The sequence below is a fragment of the Fulmarus glacialis genome, unplaced genomic scaffold, assembly GCF_000690835.1.
Source record: "Fulmarus glacialis isolate BGI_N327 unplaced genomic scaffold, ASM69083v1 scaffold24879, whole genome shotgun sequence".
In the NCBI taxonomy this organism is placed as follows: Eukaryota; Metazoa; Chordata; class Aves; order Procellariiformes; family Procellariidae; genus Fulmarus; species Fulmarus glacialis.
Genome location: NW_009232949.1, coordinates 321 through 17,985, shown reverse-complemented (window position 1 = coordinate 17,985; position 17,665 = coordinate 321). Strand labels below are relative to the sequence as shown.

The window sequence follows — 17,665 nt, the reverse complement described above, 5'->3', positions numbered from 1 at the left end:
GCGGCGTGTGTCGCCCCCTCCCCTCCGTCTGCCGGACCTCGGCCCCATCCCACGCACGTTTGTGTCAGCGGTGTTGGAGAAAGAGCTTCACTCTCCCCGCCTCAGTCAGCCGAGGGTGCCCGCCCTGCCCGTGGAAGGAGGGGATGTGTGTGGAGGGGTTCCGCTTTCCCGGGAGCGAGCTGGCAGGTGACGAGCTCTCTGTCCCGCCTCGCCTGAGGTGCGAGGAGGTTCGTGCTTCCCCCTGCTTGGGCTGCCTCTCTCTTTCGCCCTGCGGTCTCCAGTGTTTGTTTTACGTGCGAATGCAGGACGGATACTCATTCTTCCTCCTCTGTGATCCCCAGGGCTTGAGCCGTATTTCCTTCTCCTCAGGCATCCACTTTTTTTTCTGAGTGTGTTAAGGAGATACTAATTTCCTTCTCTTCTTTGTTCCTGCTACTTTTCCCTAAAGATATCTTTGAAGACCCCATTCACTCTGAAAGTACGTTTCTGAATGCGGTGATTTTGCCGATTTCTAGTATGCCTGGAAGGCTCAGCTTTCAGATGCAAGAGTGACGTGTAGGTTTGAAGGCTGCTGTGTTTGTTCTTATCGGAGATCTGTGGCTGTTTATCCTGTGACAAAGCGTGATATGTTTAGATCTTGCACTAGACGAGATTAGATGGGTAGCATGTGAAACGGATGTCACTTGTAATTCTTAGCTAATATTAAATGTATATCGACTGGTGGCTAAGAGATTGCTTTGTACATGGTAACACTTACAGAGGCCTTGGCAGCTTGACATGAAGTTTTTTCATCTAATGTTACTGGAAGAGCATGAGGAGAAGGGCAACGTCAGTTCCACTTGTCAACTTCCACTCTGGTAACCTGAAACTGTATGTTTCTAACTCGATGTGGTGGTAGATGTTCATGTCCGGCAGGGTTTAGTCATGCTGGGATGCTGTATGAATGAACCTGAGAAGTATTGGTTAGATACTCTGGTAGCAGTAAAGACTCCGAAGTATGCAATAGATTCATATTCTGCATTACTATTTCTATATAAGAAAATTTGTTTGAAATTTTGTGTCATGAATTTTGAGTAAGTGCTGAATAGGGAACTTTTTCAAGTGTTCTTTTTATTCGTTCGATACCAGGATCCAGCTGTGCCATGACAGTTTGATAGTATGACTTACATTCTGCACTGCCAGATTCCTAAAACATCTATTTATGTTAAGCTAAATTATCTTATTTTGGTAACTAAAATTAATGTGTTTTGTGTGCAAACTTCGGTCTTGTATAACTTTTTATTTAGCTAGGAACGGTGATCTCTGCTTGCAGTACTCAGTACTGGCATGAAAAACTTGGCTTCCATTTCTTTTTTCGGGTCGTTTGCTTCACTATATTCTACAGATTCTACAGGACACTTTCCTTGAGTAAAGATTACAGGGCTGTAGTGAATGTAATTGTCACGTTGCATAAGGCTCACCTTTCCATCCCTTCTGAAGAGTCTTGCTTTTGCTCTCATCCTGTGATACCCCTTGAAAGCTGAGTGGAGGTCAGAGTTGTGTTCAATTAATGTTGCTTTAATGTACATTTCTAGATTTAGAAGGATGGGTGTAAAATATCTGTCCATTTACTTTCAGCTTTTTTCTGGTTAGAGTCAATGCAGTGTCTCTCTATCTTATCTCAAAAGTAATCGAATATGAAATGAGAATCACCTGATGACAGTACATCAGGTGTACTGTTAAGGAGGGGGTTAAGTTAAAGGAGGGGGTTTGTATCCCAGAACTTGTATTATTGGAGCAGCCGGTATAACTGGAAAAACTAAAGCCATTTCTTCTGTGTACAAACCTTATCTTGGTATGTTGTCTTTCAAATTGCATATGAAATAATCTTGAGTAAATACAAGGAAGAATTTCAAGTTGACTTGCTTGCACTATGGTTTGCGACTGAGCTGCTGTTCTGGGTCTCTTGTTATTCTTGTTATTATGTACTTTTTGGGGGGATATGTGTGTTTACTTCATAGAACAGCTAAAAGCAATACTCCTGTTTTGCAATGATTTCGCAGTTCTTTTACTTATAATATTCTCTTCCCTAATTGTTAATACAATAACAGCTATCTCATATTTTGTGAGCTTCATATGCTTTTCTCTTTTAGGGTGGAACTTTCAATATGAAAAAAGTGGTAAACTGCACAAAGAAACACTTAGTTTAGTGCTGTAGAAATAAGATTGCACATTAAGTATCAATGGTGGAGTTACACATCCTGTCCTCAGAAGTCACTTAGTGCATGTTCAGAACAGTAGAGTTGGACAGGCTATTGAGCCTGTTGGCTTTAGGTAATCAGCTACATGAACATACGTTGTAGACTACATAGTGAGACCATTTTTTATCTTTTTTGTGTATCATAAATTAAAGTGGTGACTCATCTTAAGTGATCTAGGATACTGTAACATTTTAAAAACAAAATACAGTGTCATGACAAGGAAAGTTAAGCATTTTTTTTGTGTGTTTTTTTTTCAGCAGATCTTCATGTAACTGGCTGAAAAATGGTTCCGCAAGATGACAGCACCAACTCTAACGTCGTTAAAATGGTAAATAAAATAAAAAGAAAAGACTTAAAAAGATTTCCGTGCTATTTGCTGAAAATTATAATGATATTAAGAAATGCCTTTTAAATGAATATTCCTTCAAATGTCAAATTTCAACTGGTATATTTAAAGTTACACCATGTGGAAAGCATATTTATTTCCTAATAATGGAAACAAAAGGCAAACATACACTGAAGTTTCTACTGTATTTAATAGAGTAGAATATTGTATTTACTTTTAAACCACTGTTTCTATTTCAGCCTATATGTCTTCTGGTGGCTTAAATTTATCATAACTCTGTGCTCTTGATGAATTAAATGTTTTGTAAGGGTAAAGCCATGTTCATAGAGAGAATTGTCTTGTACAGTTCTCGTTTTAGGTGTCAGATGTTATATTAATATGCTAAACTTTATCTTTACCCTGAAATGGGTTATTTACTGGTAATAAGCATTGAACAGGGTTCTGTGTGATCAGCTCCAGTCAGAACTACAGCCCATAGCAGACCTTGTATGCTCATAGAGGGTAAGATATATGTCTTGCATAATAACCGAATTTAGGTGCAAGTTCTGCACCTGGTTACTTGAGTATAGCTAATATGGATTAAGTAGGGGCGGAAAGTAAGCAACTGAATAGTATCTTTCTCTTAGTGATACTTGGTTCAGTGTACATGGAGAGAAGAATTTTTAAGCATCTTTTTTGCTTTCTATTTTTTTTTTTTATTGTTATATTCAGTTCTTTTGGGTGCATAAATTAGGCATGCACAAACTGTTCGAGCTTTGTATGGATAAAAGTCTTCTCGTTTAAGTCTTGCTTATCTGAGATACTGGTCTTAATCTCTAATTAAGTTGGTAGTGTAAGGAAAAAGTATGACCAGCAGCTATTGGTTGTATGTGAGGGCATTGAACTAAATAGGTGTTCAGGATCTACAGTGAGCATAGGCTTTGTGGTATAGAAGATGGATAACCATATGCCTGTGTCTTAAAACTACATCTTCAATTTTTTTTTTTAACCAGCTACAGTCATTTGGTAAACTGTGTGGTAAAGGGCTTGAACTTGCTGGATGCTAAGTGGTGTGTAAATCTCGATGAGTTCAGTGGGGGTGAATCATAGGCTTGTGTGGTCCATCTTTATAGTCTACCTCTTCATCTAATTTGCAATAGGTAAAAAGCATCAGTTTCACTTTTGCCTCCTATTCACAGTTTATAAACTTTCACCGTGCTTGACAGGTAATCAGAGGCAAAATTTAAGGTAAGCATTTAGTTTTGCCCTTACTGCTACCTCTGTTCTGTGCACTAATTTGTGACTCATTAATATAGGGTATGACTCCTGTTGATACAGGATATCCCTAAAACAGAGCTTAGCAAGGTTTCACATGAATAAGAAAAGAAAAAAATTCCAGCACTTCCAGGCCATAAAACTTACGGCTTTATTATTCTTGGTTGTCAGTTCCAGTTTTGTTATGCCTTCCCTTGGAGCACGATATACTTTCCAACATCTGGATTTGCAAATGGTTGCAGATTAAATGGGCTTCTGATTGGTCTAGTATAACGTTTTTTCCAAAGTCCCTTATGTATAATGTTTCTTTTCCTATATAACAATTTTAAAGTGGATTTTGTTGAATGTCTTTGTAGGATCTGAGTTTAAAATTTAAAAAAAAAGTTTTATTTAAGGTGGGTTTGGTTTTTTGTTTGGATATAGTAATAATACTGTATCAAATTAAGGAAAGATACTGGGCTTTCATAAGAAATAATGTGGAGGTGTCTTATCTTTCTAGATTATTTTAAGGCCAAAAAGCCTATATGCTCTTCCACTACCTTCCTAATTCTAACATTTAAATTCTTTGCTTAGGAATACAGACTTAAGAAATAGGGCTTTTCTCTGCATAGCTTAAAAAATGAGAACTTAACATCATCAGGTGGTTCTTTCTCACGTGAACCTCTTGTATTCAATTAATAAGGAAATACCAAAAATTTTGAAATATCAAAAATAGTAAATGATCCTATTTTCTTGCGACTCAGTGCTGTCCTGCTAGCATTTTTGATGTGGATTTTTGATGTGGATGAATTCTTAAGGTTCTGTATCTGTATGTCCCCAACATTTAGGACGTGAGCTGCGGCAGGCACTTGTGGAACTTGAAATTTTAGAAAATGTTTTGCAAAGATAAGTGCCTAATATACACATGCACACAATTTTTCAAACTGTGCTTTTTTTTTTTTTTTTTTTGCTTTTTAGGAGACTATCTTCACTTTGACATGATGTGTGAAGTTTGTTAGTCAGCATTGTTTGTTTGGTTTTTTACAGTTATTGTGAAAGGTATGTATGAGAAAAGTAAATCTTGTTCTTTCTGTGTTCATTTTTATCAGAGCATATTGCCGTCAATGTACAGAAGCCAAATATAAAGAAATGTGTGGAATTTATTTCATTACAAGTTCATGAATACTGGTACTTTGTCAATAAGTGGGATAATGTGTCTGTCTAAAACTTACCAAAATAGTAGTTTCTATCTGTCTTTGCATTCTGTGTGAAGTTTTACATATTTTAATTCTGTCCTAAAACTTAGTGTATAAGTTTCATTAGGGTCTGTTTTTCTGCTGAACATTATAGGCATTTTAGTATTGCCGCTTTGTAATTCTTTTAGTCAACTACTAGCTTGAAGGTGCATCGTGCTGCATGATGCTGCATGATGAAGACTTTGTAGTCACCCTGTCTTGTTAAGCTTTTTTCCTTGTTAAGGAAGAACCAAGCAAAGGGCTATATTAGGCACACAGAAAGGCTCAACAGACACTTTGTAGTCAGATGAGAAAGCTGCTATTACTGTAACATATAAAACCCTTCAACTTCAAGACATAAGTATGGGCTCTCTAATTAGAATTTTAAAATCTACTTATCATAGGTAGAAAAGAAATGGTGCAACGTATGCTTATACTCTAAATAACGTCATATGGAACCTCTTGTCTAAGAAGTACTAGATACTCTTATCATCCTTTACTTCCCTCCTGCTGAGGGATTTTAAAGCAAGGGATTTGTACAAGCCTAATGTAGACAAGTTGAGTACAATATTAAGCAACTACAGAACATGCACAATAACTGTGCATGATCTCTATGCACACTGTATATGTGCTATATGCTTTGAAGCAGTTTGTGGTGAGAACAGAAGAGCTAGGGATGTGAGCATCTGATGTAAAGATGTCAAATTGATCAGGCTACTGAGATTCCTTCCTGTCTCCAGCTACCTCTCCCCTTCCTGTCTGCAGCACGTAAGTGGTGGAAGGGTGTAGTGGTTTCCATTTCTGGTACGCCTTACCACTGTTCATGTGTTGCGCTGTAGCCTGGCAAGGAATGAGATTTCTTCCTTCTAGCTCCTTTGGAATTCTTTTATGCCCAGCTTCCATTTTTGCTGCATATTACGCAAACACATGAGCAATTTGTAGGCTATATATAGTAAAACTTAATATAATGGCTTGTAGGCTATTATTCATAATAAAATGAAGGCAAAGAGTAGCGTATAATATGTAGTATCTATTAGACCAATTCATAAAAACTGAAAAAAACCCTTGTAAGCTTTCAAGCATGAAAACCTTTCTGTTAGCTTACTCAAGCTTAAGATAATATCCCTATTTATTCTCTCTTTGAGAACAAATGTTTTCTCCTTTATTCTGTGTCAAATAAAAACTGCAATTCCTTGCTGAGTCTTTCATAATTTTGCCCCTTCCTACTTACAGACTTCTGCTTTCTTTTGTCAATCCCACCATTTTATCAGAAAAGCAGAATAATTATCCAGAACTGATGCCCACACATGGAATATATCAGCATAGATCTAGTGGTATACTTCAGGAACTCTGCCTGTTGATTTTTCTTTGGAAAGAAGCCCTTTGAGAAATGGAGGAAAAAGCATCAAGATTTGAACATGGCAGAGACTGTATTGCAAAGGAGAGGCATGAGTCAAAGGCAGGGAACAGTGTAGTGATCTCAAATGCACTTGCGCATTTCTAGGCATTTAAGTCATTCATCTGAGGAATAGGCTAGTTTGGAAAAAAGAAATGTAGCTTCCTCACAGAAGATATTGTGGCACTGTCTCTTTCATAAATAATTTGTAAATAATGAAAAGACAATAAGCATTTTTATGTTGACACATGTGGAAAAAACAAAGCGTAATTTAAATTCACTGAACTGTATTAGGAAAGCAGATCACCTCTATTTACTGGGAGATGCTCCATAAAGGTGAATTAGATTTCAATTCCTTGAGGAGTTCTCTCAAAGATAGTGAGTGTTTTGAGTTTATGATGATAAATAGCAAGGTGTTATGTAATCTGTAGCAAATTAACTCTTAATAAATTGGTTCTTAAAATATATACATAAATAAGTTAATGTTAATCATCGAACTACCATATATATCTTACTGAGGTTCATTAGAGAGTATGTAAAAGGTTCTAGTACAAGTAGACCAATGAATGAGACATCAGTCTCTGTCACTTGTATTTGAAACTTTTTAATCATAAAATTTAAGGTTTTCCTAAATTTAGGTCTTCTAATGGGTAGTCGTAAAGCTGTATCACAAATCTAAATCCCCCTCTAGTAGCATTAGTGGATATAAGAACACATGTAGGTCTGGTATGCTCACGATTAGCACTTGTTTGGAGTAGGTCCAGTGGATCTGTGATTTTTTTGAGTTAAAACAGAACATTTTTAAGCTTATTTGCCTTGCCTGCCTTATTTTTTGGAAAGTACGTTAGTGATCTCTTAACATAACTTTAGTGTTTTCAGTAATGTTAATACTTATTTTTAGTGCAAGTTGTGCAAAGTCAAGCCCTCTAAAGTCACAATGTACCACTTTTTTGGCCAACCCAAACAATATCGGTTCTGTTCTCTTGTGTTTACTCTGTGCGTTGACTAAAGCAGTACTCTGCCTACTGGAGGAGAAGGAAGGAAGGTTGGTCATGATCTATTTATGCACTGCTGTAGTGCTCATCTCCTGCATAAATTTTAATGTTTTAGCTGCAAATAGCCTTCTTCCTAATACAAATTTTTGCAGCTCTAGCCATATCTTCAGAATTTTCTGTTGAGCGATATACTCTTACTCTTCCAGTATGTAAAAGCAGTTGGCTATAAGCAATTAAACCCAGCTGTGCTTTTCTGATAATTCACTAGAATTGCTTAAATTGACACTTTTCTATTACTACCTTGAACAAAGACTTGTAGGAGCTGTGAGGTGTGTATGGGAAAGGGAAAATAGGTTTGTGTATGTCAAAATCCGAACTTGTTTATGCTGTAATTTCTGGTAAGTGTGCCAGAAATTGTACTAGATGACAAGCTTAAAGCTAGTTTACTGCTGTAGTTTTTTGAAGTGTTCTTAATTGATTATTCCTATGTGTAACATACCGGAGCGTGGTCAAAATCATTATCAATGTTTTGGGGTTTTTTTTAATAGGCAAAGCTTTCTGTTGCATATATTGTATGCTTACTTTTAGTTTGATAGGTTTTCAGTAGAATTGGTGCATGCCTGTATTTGATAAATTACCAAATAGATATATAAATTTTTTGAGTTCAAGGGCATGTGTAATCTAATTTTGTAAGTTTACAATTAAATATTCTTTGGGTTTTTTTCTTGAATCACTTTATGCTTTGAGGGATCACAATTTGCCCAAATGTGTTGCTATGTCTTCGGAAATGTTTGTTGAATGCTTAAGTTTAAATGCTTAAGTTTAAACATGTTTCTGACTACCTTTAGTAGAATTGTTATTTGACACAACACATCAAACTAATTTCTACTCTCAGCTTAGAATATCTGAATTTACCAAAACGTAGTGGTTTCAAATTTTGCAGAATTCGTAGCATAGAAATTCCAAAAAGGCATTATATGTTTTACCTACTTTTGCTTACTTCAGTGGTAGAACAGTTGATAAATTCTTGAAAAGTCGAGATTTACTTTCTAATTGCCCCTAATGTCTCTGAAAATCTCATGCCAGATCTGTCAAAGATCTGCTTTTTAACAAACATAAGCACGTGTTTCCTGGCACATTGGGTCCATTTCATATATATGAAACACTTGCCCCCACTGTTGGTTTGCGGTTTTTTTCTTGGTTTTTGGTTTTTTTTGTCACTGTTTGTAATCTTTTGGGTTTTATTCCTTTATCAATCTTGAATAGGTTACAAATGGTGTGGGTTTTTATCATGAATCGAATGAGCTCCCAGAGCAGTTCATCCACTCAGCGTAGGCGAATGGCTCTGGGAATTGTCATTCTTCTCCTCGTTGATGTGATATGGGTTGCCTCTTCAGAACTCACTTCTGTAAGTATTGTTCCATGTATCTTAAAAGGAAAATAAAAGCCTGTTTAGGAGAAAGATGCAGCAGAAACATGGTCACTCACTCAGTGAGTGTACTCACTAGTGTAATGTTTAACCACGTTTTCAGTACGGGGAAGACAATATTCTTTGGTTTAGTGAACTAACCTGTATCCACTAAAAGTTACAAACAAGCTCAACTCGGTGACTATTGCTTTCAAGATAAAAGGTGTTATTGATGACTTTAAAATTAAACAGCATAAGCTCATAACTATGTGCTGTAATTAGGGAGTTAATTTTGTTTATTGCCATATTGATTAAAATAATGCCCATATGTTTCCTGAGAAGTAGTAAATGAGCTGTAACATTGCAGGCTAGGTGGTATGGTAGATTATAGTTCAGAACATCTAGAAGTCTAGGACCAAAGGTCTCGGGTCATGGAGTTTAAGCCCTATAATTGCAGACAAGTTTGTCATAATCTAGTTTATATATTCACCATCTTGAAACTGATCTGATGTTTACTTCATTATAAGTTTTAGGATGTAAAACAGAGCTTTGGCAATGGAATTAGAGTTTTTAATAAATTCTTGTCAAATTCAAGTTTCTGAACTGTCATTAAGTTGTTATGTTCTGTATCAGTTTTGAAACTAAGCATATAAAAATGTGCTTAACATCCTATTATATTAATAAAACATTTTTTCCAATGAGCTGGTGAACACTATTGCTACTGAAATGTTACTTAATCAAAATAATCTTCTCTAATTTGTGATTACTGTGCTATTACTTATAAAAGTGGTCTTTCATTTAGAAAATATTTGTATGTAAATGTAGTTTCAGTCCTATTTGAGTTCATATTGGCATACCAGTATGTTTCTTGGCTAGATACAAGTAATATGTAGCTTTTCTCCGGTGGCATTGTATTTTACAAAATGGCTCAGTGCCTTGTTGTTGGCATTTAAGATAGCTTGGGACAGGGTACCCCCAGAATAGGTAGGGCCACTTGTGTCTTTAGGTCATACATGCCAATACTTGCAGCACTGTCATTTTGGGAACCAGACTGTTCTGGCCTATATACTTAAACCTGTTCATTCGTTTTGTGAATTCTCACCTAATTGGTAATTTTGGATACCGCAATTATTTTCTTTCCACAGTATGTTTTTACAAAGTACAACAAACCTTTTTTCAGTACGTTTGCAAAAACATCCATGTTCGTTCTATACCTCTTGGGCTTTATTGTTTGGAAACCATGGAGGCAACAGTGTACTCGTGGGTTTCGTGGAAGGCATGCAGCTTTTGTAAGTATTTTAACTCTGTAAATGTTTTGATATTTGTTCAAGTTTGTACGGAAGAAACTTAAAATAGGGACTAGAGAAAAGCAAAGTTTACATATTTGTGAAATAGTGCTTTCAGAAAAGCAATTACGAACTGAATCATGGCACAGGAAGACATGGCAATCGTAATAATTGTGTTATGAGAGGAAGAAAATAAAGGAAAAAGCAATAGGAAATGTGTCAGGAATCATAAGAAATGCTCTACTGGGCCAGACCATTGGCCCATCTAGCCTGGTATTTTATCTTGGACAGTTGGAGAGGATGATACTTTTTAGGAAGAGCTTATGAGCCTCACCACTGTTGGTTCCCTTTTACTTCCTCAGCATCTGTAAGCAATGGAACCAGTGTTTGAACTTTGTAGTTGATTTTTATTACTGACTCTTTTTGCCTCTGGCAGAACTATGAACTGTTTGCTAAGAGGTTTTGAGGTTTTTAAAGTTTTATTTAGGAAAGGTGGTAAAATTATGTTTTTGTTGTTGTTAATATTGTATTTTTATAGCCTTTATGCACGAGTGACCTTCTGTTTTCCATTCTAGAACTATGCGTAGTTTGTGCTAGAGTCTAAAATTATTGTCACATTACAGAAATAAATACTTTTTTCCAAGGAAATTAAGAGATGCTGGGAAGAGTGCTTGTTCTGTGGCAGTGTTTCAGAATGTTGAACAGCAGGACTCAGGAAGCAGTAAGGCATTTGGCCTGATACTAATCTTGCATTAAAATAACAGAAAATGTGATCCAAGAACATGCTGTTAATCAACATGTCTTTATAGAAAATAGCTTGTATGAAAGGAACTGACTTCAGTTCTTCTGGATGTATTAGACTTCACTGACAGTTGTAGGCGTAACATACTTAAATTGAAGTGTTACATGACATTAAGCCAAATGATTTTTTATTTTAAAAAAAAAAACAACCCACAAAAAAACCCCAAAACCAAAAAACTAAACCTTTTGTTTTTTTTAAAAGAATCTTGTCTTAAACACATAGAACATTTAGAGTTGGCTGATATCTTGAAATAATTTTTGCTAGATCAGCCTTTAATACCAAGTGTCTGTGCATAGTATGGCACATGTTAGACTTGATGCTGTTCAGGATCGTCATAAGATAATTGGGAAATAAACAGAATTTACAGATTCTTTACTGGCAGTAATGACAAATAAGGATGATGAAAGTGCTCAAGGATGATTAGCTGTATAGAGCAATTATACTGACCAAACTTATTAATCTGAGCAGATGAGCAGAATAAGGGGCTATTGCCTAGTGTGAAGTCTAGTGGTTATATTGACCAACTGAATCTCATGCTGTGTCAAAGAAAGAGATAATATGAACTCATATGAACTGGACAGCAATGAGTAAGAGTGCTCAATCTGTCACATTTTGTGTGTGGCATTCATGGCACCACTACTGGAATCTGAAAATTATTTTTTCTTTCTAATCCTATAAAAAGTAATTTTTAAAATAATTTGTAGGAAATAGGCATTACTTTTGATGTTAGCATGTTTCAAAAGAACAGTGGAGAGATAGGACTGTAGTGTGCAGTTAGATTACATCCACCCCCACTCCCCCTCGGAGTTTAGTTAAATGTTCAACTGTATAATTATTACAAGTGCCTTTAAAATGTCTTGTGTTTATTAATCTGGAACAAAAATTATACATTTATAGATTTTTATTTCAATAATGATTGCTTAGGTAAACACTCATACCTTACTTTTAAGCCCTCTTCCACATCAGAAGCTTTGTTTAATAAATTTCTTGCCAGCATGGTAAAACAGCAAGCTGCAGGTCAGGGAACAGGGGTAGTAGTGCTTGTTAAGATGCAGAAGGGGAGAGGAAAAATGATACTTGACCTCATCCTAATTTAAGTCTTGTTAAAATTAAGGCAGAGTTCCAGGTTTTTATGCAAAGGAACTTTGCCTCAATAAAGTGAAGAAACAAGAGGCTTGTTGTTAATACATACACAATAATTTAGTGAAGCATGTCTTGCTAAGACTGAACTTTACAGGTTTTGACATTCTAACAGCCTGATCCTGCATTGATACCTGGGTAGTTGAATTCAATGGGGTTCTCCAAGAGGTACAAGGAATTACTGAAATTATTTACTGAACTTGTAAGCCCTCGTGTTTATTGGGGAGGAGGGCTGGAGGGAGAGAGGCAATTGTGATAGAATTATGGAAAAAGGCATTAAAAAACTTATTCTCAAAAAGTTTCAGTTATTAATAACTCTGCCTTGATAGATTATTACATTTAAGGTTCTGTAATTAGTTTGCAGATGCTGAAGGTTATTTTGCTGCTTGTACAACAGATAACACTGTAAACAGTTCTCTGGTAAGTGCCTTCATTTGTGAAGGTCAATGCTTTGCAGTAACATGACACCATTATCCTGACTTGCTGTTTTTACAATATGGTGGTCTTAAATGTAATAGTTTTTGGCAAAGGGGATTGGTAACTTACATGTTACTAATAAGTGCTGCAAATAATTACATTGCTTATTATGAGAAATACAGGTTCTTGGCTCAATAAAACACTTACTTGAATGTTTCTGTAGTAGTTTGTGAAAGAAATATTTATATTGTACGAAGGAAACCTTTACATATTCAGCTCAGTAGCTGCCAGAGCAAAATGTGGAGAGCTAGTGGTAAAGCCAAGCAGTTTTCAAGACTAAAATCCACAACGGAATCATTCAGTTAGTTGAGTATCTTGTATACCATGATCCTGGATTGCATTTTGAGAGAGAAATGGACTGCCTTCTTCCTTCCAGTGGATGGGGTGACTACTGTTTACTGAATCGAATGTCAGTACTGGTATTCTGCTGATAAGCTGCATTGCCAGATGGCACTTTTGTGGTGATTTTCATCATCCATAAATGACGGTTTGTTATGCCCCTGTTGATCAGATTGCTGCTTAATCTGCATACCTAAATCAGAGGCCACATGCAGAAATGTATCCAAAACACAGAACTTCTAAAGCTTGCACCATCTCTGTAATAGAGCAGTGGGAGGCAATTGAGTGTTGACAAACTACCATATGGATATTTTATACTGAATAGGGAGTTGAAGAGAGATTTTTCAGAAGTATTCTTCATTTCATTCTTTGGGTTTTTTCCAACTTTATTTATCTACATTTAAGAATAAAATCTTCTTAGTCTGCTCGATTCATTAAGATCGTCTGACTCTAGAAGCAGGGTTCATTGTTAACCTTGGACAATTTTGCATTAATTTAAACATCCACAAAAATTCTAGTCCTAAACAAGGAGCCTAATGAAAACGCAGCTACCAGATCTTTTTCATTACTTCACTCTTACAGTTTATTAATTTAATTTAAACGAACAGCTTGAAACTTGTCTGTGAGAAGTATTTTGAGCAATTAAAACTTCTGCTAAGTGCTGTACATATTGGAGTTCCTTTCCCAAAGTTTTCTGTCTTTTAGTTCTAGTTCATGAGCTCTTAGGGCCATGGGAGGAAAAGGAGTATGTATTCATTTTTGTGTATGTATTCTGTATTTTATGTTTCTAGTTTATCATTTGGACAGAAGCTATAGAGCTAATGAAATGTCTGTAATTTTGAGTTATTTTTTAATTTTAACTCAGTAGGTTTGAATTTTCTGGGGATGAGTTTTGTGTTCATGAGGATACACACAAAAGCGCATGGTTATTTTTGAGTACTGCATTTTACCAATAAGTTTAACATAAAATATAGATTATGTGTGAACATGTTTGACATGTGTTGACATGTGTTTCCACTCTGTGCAAAACCACTTTGTTAAATTTGATTCTCTTAATATTCACCAAGCTTTTCTTTATTTAGTTTTCTAATTCACTAAATTAATTCTACTGCTTATAATTTAAATATCCTGCTTAACTGTATTTTTACTTATACTGATTCATTTCAGAGTGAACCTTTGTATGTTCCTGTAAAGTTTCATGATTTGCCAACTGAAAAAAATGGCAGTAATAATAGTGATGCAGAGAAAAGTGAGTAAAGACTTTTGGAATGCTGAAATGCTAGTTCTTTGGTGAAGGAATTGCTTTCCCATTTGTTGGTATAACTGCTGTCATGTTGCAGGACTTGCCTCTTCCCCCCTCCCTTAAATCCTTTTAATCTCTTTTTGCATGAATTGCGGTCTCATATATTTACTTTCAGGTAGAGAAAACATAGGCCTATCGTTCAGTTTACCTTTCTTGGTCACTACAGATCCAGCCTATGTTTATCTCAAGGGACCAGCTGGGTTCAGTACTTGTGATTCTTTCCTTCTGGGCTTGTATGACCAGCAGCAGTGAGTCAGCCTCTGGAAAAACAAGCTATTGTCCTTTTTAGAGCAGGAGCAAAGCAGTCAAAGTAAGAATTTTAACAGTCTATGTGCATTCTGATTTTTATTTAAGCCTCACTATCTTGTGATAGTAGCTGAAATGGGCCTAACTGTCCCAGACAATTATAGAACAGTGGACTGTCAAAGAATCCAATTATCTGATCCTCAGCAAAAGAGTCCCTGCTTATAAAAGGGAAAGTCTCTTTGTTAATTTCTACATGACACGTGCAGAACCGCTTTGATAGGCTCTGCTGTCCTGTGATAACATGCACCAATCACATCAGGGTTGTTTGAGCTGTAGCTTTTCCCTTTACTTTTTTTAGGAAATTAGGTATTGTTTCATGTTGAATTAGGCTAATATTTATATGTAGCATGTAATGTTTTCTTTACACAGGAAACTAATGATACTTAAATACCCTTATAAATAAAATCTGATCCTGGTTTGCAAGATTAGTTAGAGGGTGGATTTCAAATGAGCATGTGACCTTATGATCTCTGCTAAGCTTTGAGGTCTGTTGGACACTCTCATCCTCTGAATGAAATACTGTCCTTGCAGTTAGGTATAGTTGTGTGCAGTTTTTGGCTGTTTGACTATTAAGCAATTAAAGAAAATCTTATATGTAAGATTTATCAATACAGAGTAATTCCTATCTAAAAATTTGTTGTTGCCTGGGGATTTTTTTGACAGGGAGGAGGGATGGTGCTTTTCAGTGAGATTTTTTGTGGATGGACAACTGTATTGGTTGAAAACTATAATTGTGCTTTGTCTTATTAGTGGCCTATCAAACAGCAAAGTACTAGTTTAATAAATAAAAATAATGGCATGTCTTCTATTTGGATAGAAACCTGTTATTATTTGTGAAGTATTGTAATCAATGCCGTATTAGAACATCATAGTTTTATTTGCATATTGTGTTGGCTTGAAAAGTTTAATGATAATATGCAGCTTTTTTTTTCTATTTTTTTTTCCTCTTCTCTTAAGCTCCCAAAAAGCCTCGTGTAAGGTTCAGTAATATTATGGAGATTCGACAACTCCCATCGAGCCATGCACTGGAAGCAAAGCTGTCTCGTATGTCATATCCAGCGGTTAAGGAGCAGGAATCAATATTAAAAACTGTAGGAAAACTTACTGCAACTCAAGTAGCAAAAATTAGCTTTTTCTTTTGCTTTGTGGTATGTGCTCCATTCTTTCAGAAAACTTAAGTATGAATGCAATTAAAGCTTATATAATAACAGTGAAACGGTATTGAGATGACTTGTATCCTTTATGCCTCATTTTACAAATATACTATAAAAAGTAAAACCTTCCATACATGCTGGACATGAAGGTGCAACTTTTTAAAGGGAGGGTAATAAAAAGAGATCCTGGGTGTATAGTTACCTGTAAGATTAACTGTAAGGTCAGTTGTAAGATACGCCATGCTTCTGTGCTGTGTTGTCCAATGTTGGGTATGTTTTGTACAGCAAAATCTGGGATTACATGTATACAGGCTGTTAACAGCTGCAGTGAGACTGCATGAAATGGGTAAATGTCACTATGGCTTCTTTCTGGGCCATCACAGAAAGAGTACCATCTTATGCCTCACTGTGGCATTGTGCCCTTCAGTGCCCTGAAGAGAAGATAGTTAACTGTCCTTTAGCTCCATTGAGGTCTGCAGGATTTACTTACGAATCTGTTAGTTGCTGCTGATTCTGCACCATGCCTCAGTTCTGGGGGGAGAGAGAGTTAATGGTGGCAGGATTTTTGAGAGACGGTAAAAATGTAGAGAGCAGATCAGTGATAGCTTTTCTAAAAGTAGCTTCACTGATACTGCCAAATAGGTTATATGTAGTGTGGACACACCAGAGCTTTTCCTTAGGAAGCTGTGCTCTTTAAACATTTAAAATCATCATAAAAAAAATTATTAGTACTGTTGATGCATAGACCAGAAAACGATGATGTAGTTTTCTGTGTGTATACATAAAGAACGTGCACACAGCACCAAGGGAATAATAAGCCACTCATTAATGATTTTGGATGGATGAAATAGCTTTTCAAAAAATTATTTAAAATTCTGTGTATCTGAGTATATTTCCATATATATACACATGCAGATTTTCTAGGGTAGAGTCCTTATGTTCAAAACAAATCCTGTTTATGCTGTTCACGGATGCTGCTACTACTGTCATGTATATGTATTTCTTCTTGGACAGTATAAGTATTTCCACCTAAGACTTTAGAGAGTGGTTCTTCCCTGAGGATATAACTGAGATCTCATTAATGAGATCTTAATCAAAAAATGATAAAACACTTGCCGTTTTTTATATTTATGAAGGAATTCACAGACATGAATCCTTCCAAAATATTTTTGAGGTATTGAATGTAAGTGATGCTTGTTTTTTAGGGTGGAGATGTGTGCCTGTTTGAAGTACTCTAAAAAAACTTACTAGGCTGACTAACGTCCCATGTATCTCTGAAATTTCTTTGCAGCCCTTGTGCAGTAATCACCTTGAAGCACTTGCAGAACAAGTTAAAAGTACCTTCAGTTCCTATAGAATAGCTATTATAATTTAATTTTAATTATTTAATTATGTTCTGAAGTATATTATGTTTAATTATGTTCTGAAGTTCTGAAGTATATTATTTCATTATTGAACATGTAGTTGAATGTGGTTGGTTTGGGCCAGTTCTAATTTTGCCTCTGTCTTTTAATGTACCTGCCACTTTAATAGAAGTTAGAAATCTATTTGAGGTAAAAGTCTTGTTCTGATTTTATTTTTGGACAAATAGTTGGGTTTTTTTCTTTAAGTAGGATTTTATTGCACTGATAAACTTAAACTTTGCTGTTGCTATCCATATAATCATAAAATTATTTTTCTTTTCCCCCAGTGGTTCTTGGCAAATTTCTCTTACCAAGAAGCTCTGTCAGATACCCAAGTCGCCATAGTTAATATCTTGTCTTCAACCTCTGGTAAGTTTTATTTACACCATCAGATGTGCATTATAAGGCTGTTTATAACCTAAAAATCTTTTTGGTTACAATGGGCTTGTGTAGTGATTTACCTGTGGTTTTGGGGGAATCGTAAGGCTTAAAGCCATTGAATATGTGCTTTTAAAAATTTCATTATGTAATTGCAGGGGTTTAAGCTACCTTCATGCTTTTTGCTTTTCAAGTTTGTGTGTGTGTACTTCTGCGGTTATGTC

The 17,665-nt window shown here is 35.9% G+C and overlaps 1 protein-coding gene across 1 annotated transcript; it reads left to right on the top strand.

Moving 5' to 3' along the window:
- Positions 1-2,498: 2,498 nt before the first annotated feature.
- Positions 2,499-17,432, top strand: SLC35F5 (solute carrier family 35, member F5; the record flags this gene model as incomplete). The annotated part of the gene is made up of 8 exons (XM_009585154.1): positions 2,499-2,568; positions 4,798-4,878; positions 8,712-8,853; positions 9,999-10,142; positions 12,439-12,501; positions 14,065-14,146; positions 15,464-15,654; positions 17,351-17,432. Coding segments are annotated over exons 3-8 (697 nt in total), but the record flags the coding sequence as incomplete, so codon positions are not given.
- Between the last annotated feature and the right edge of the window lie 233 nt (positions 17,433-17,665).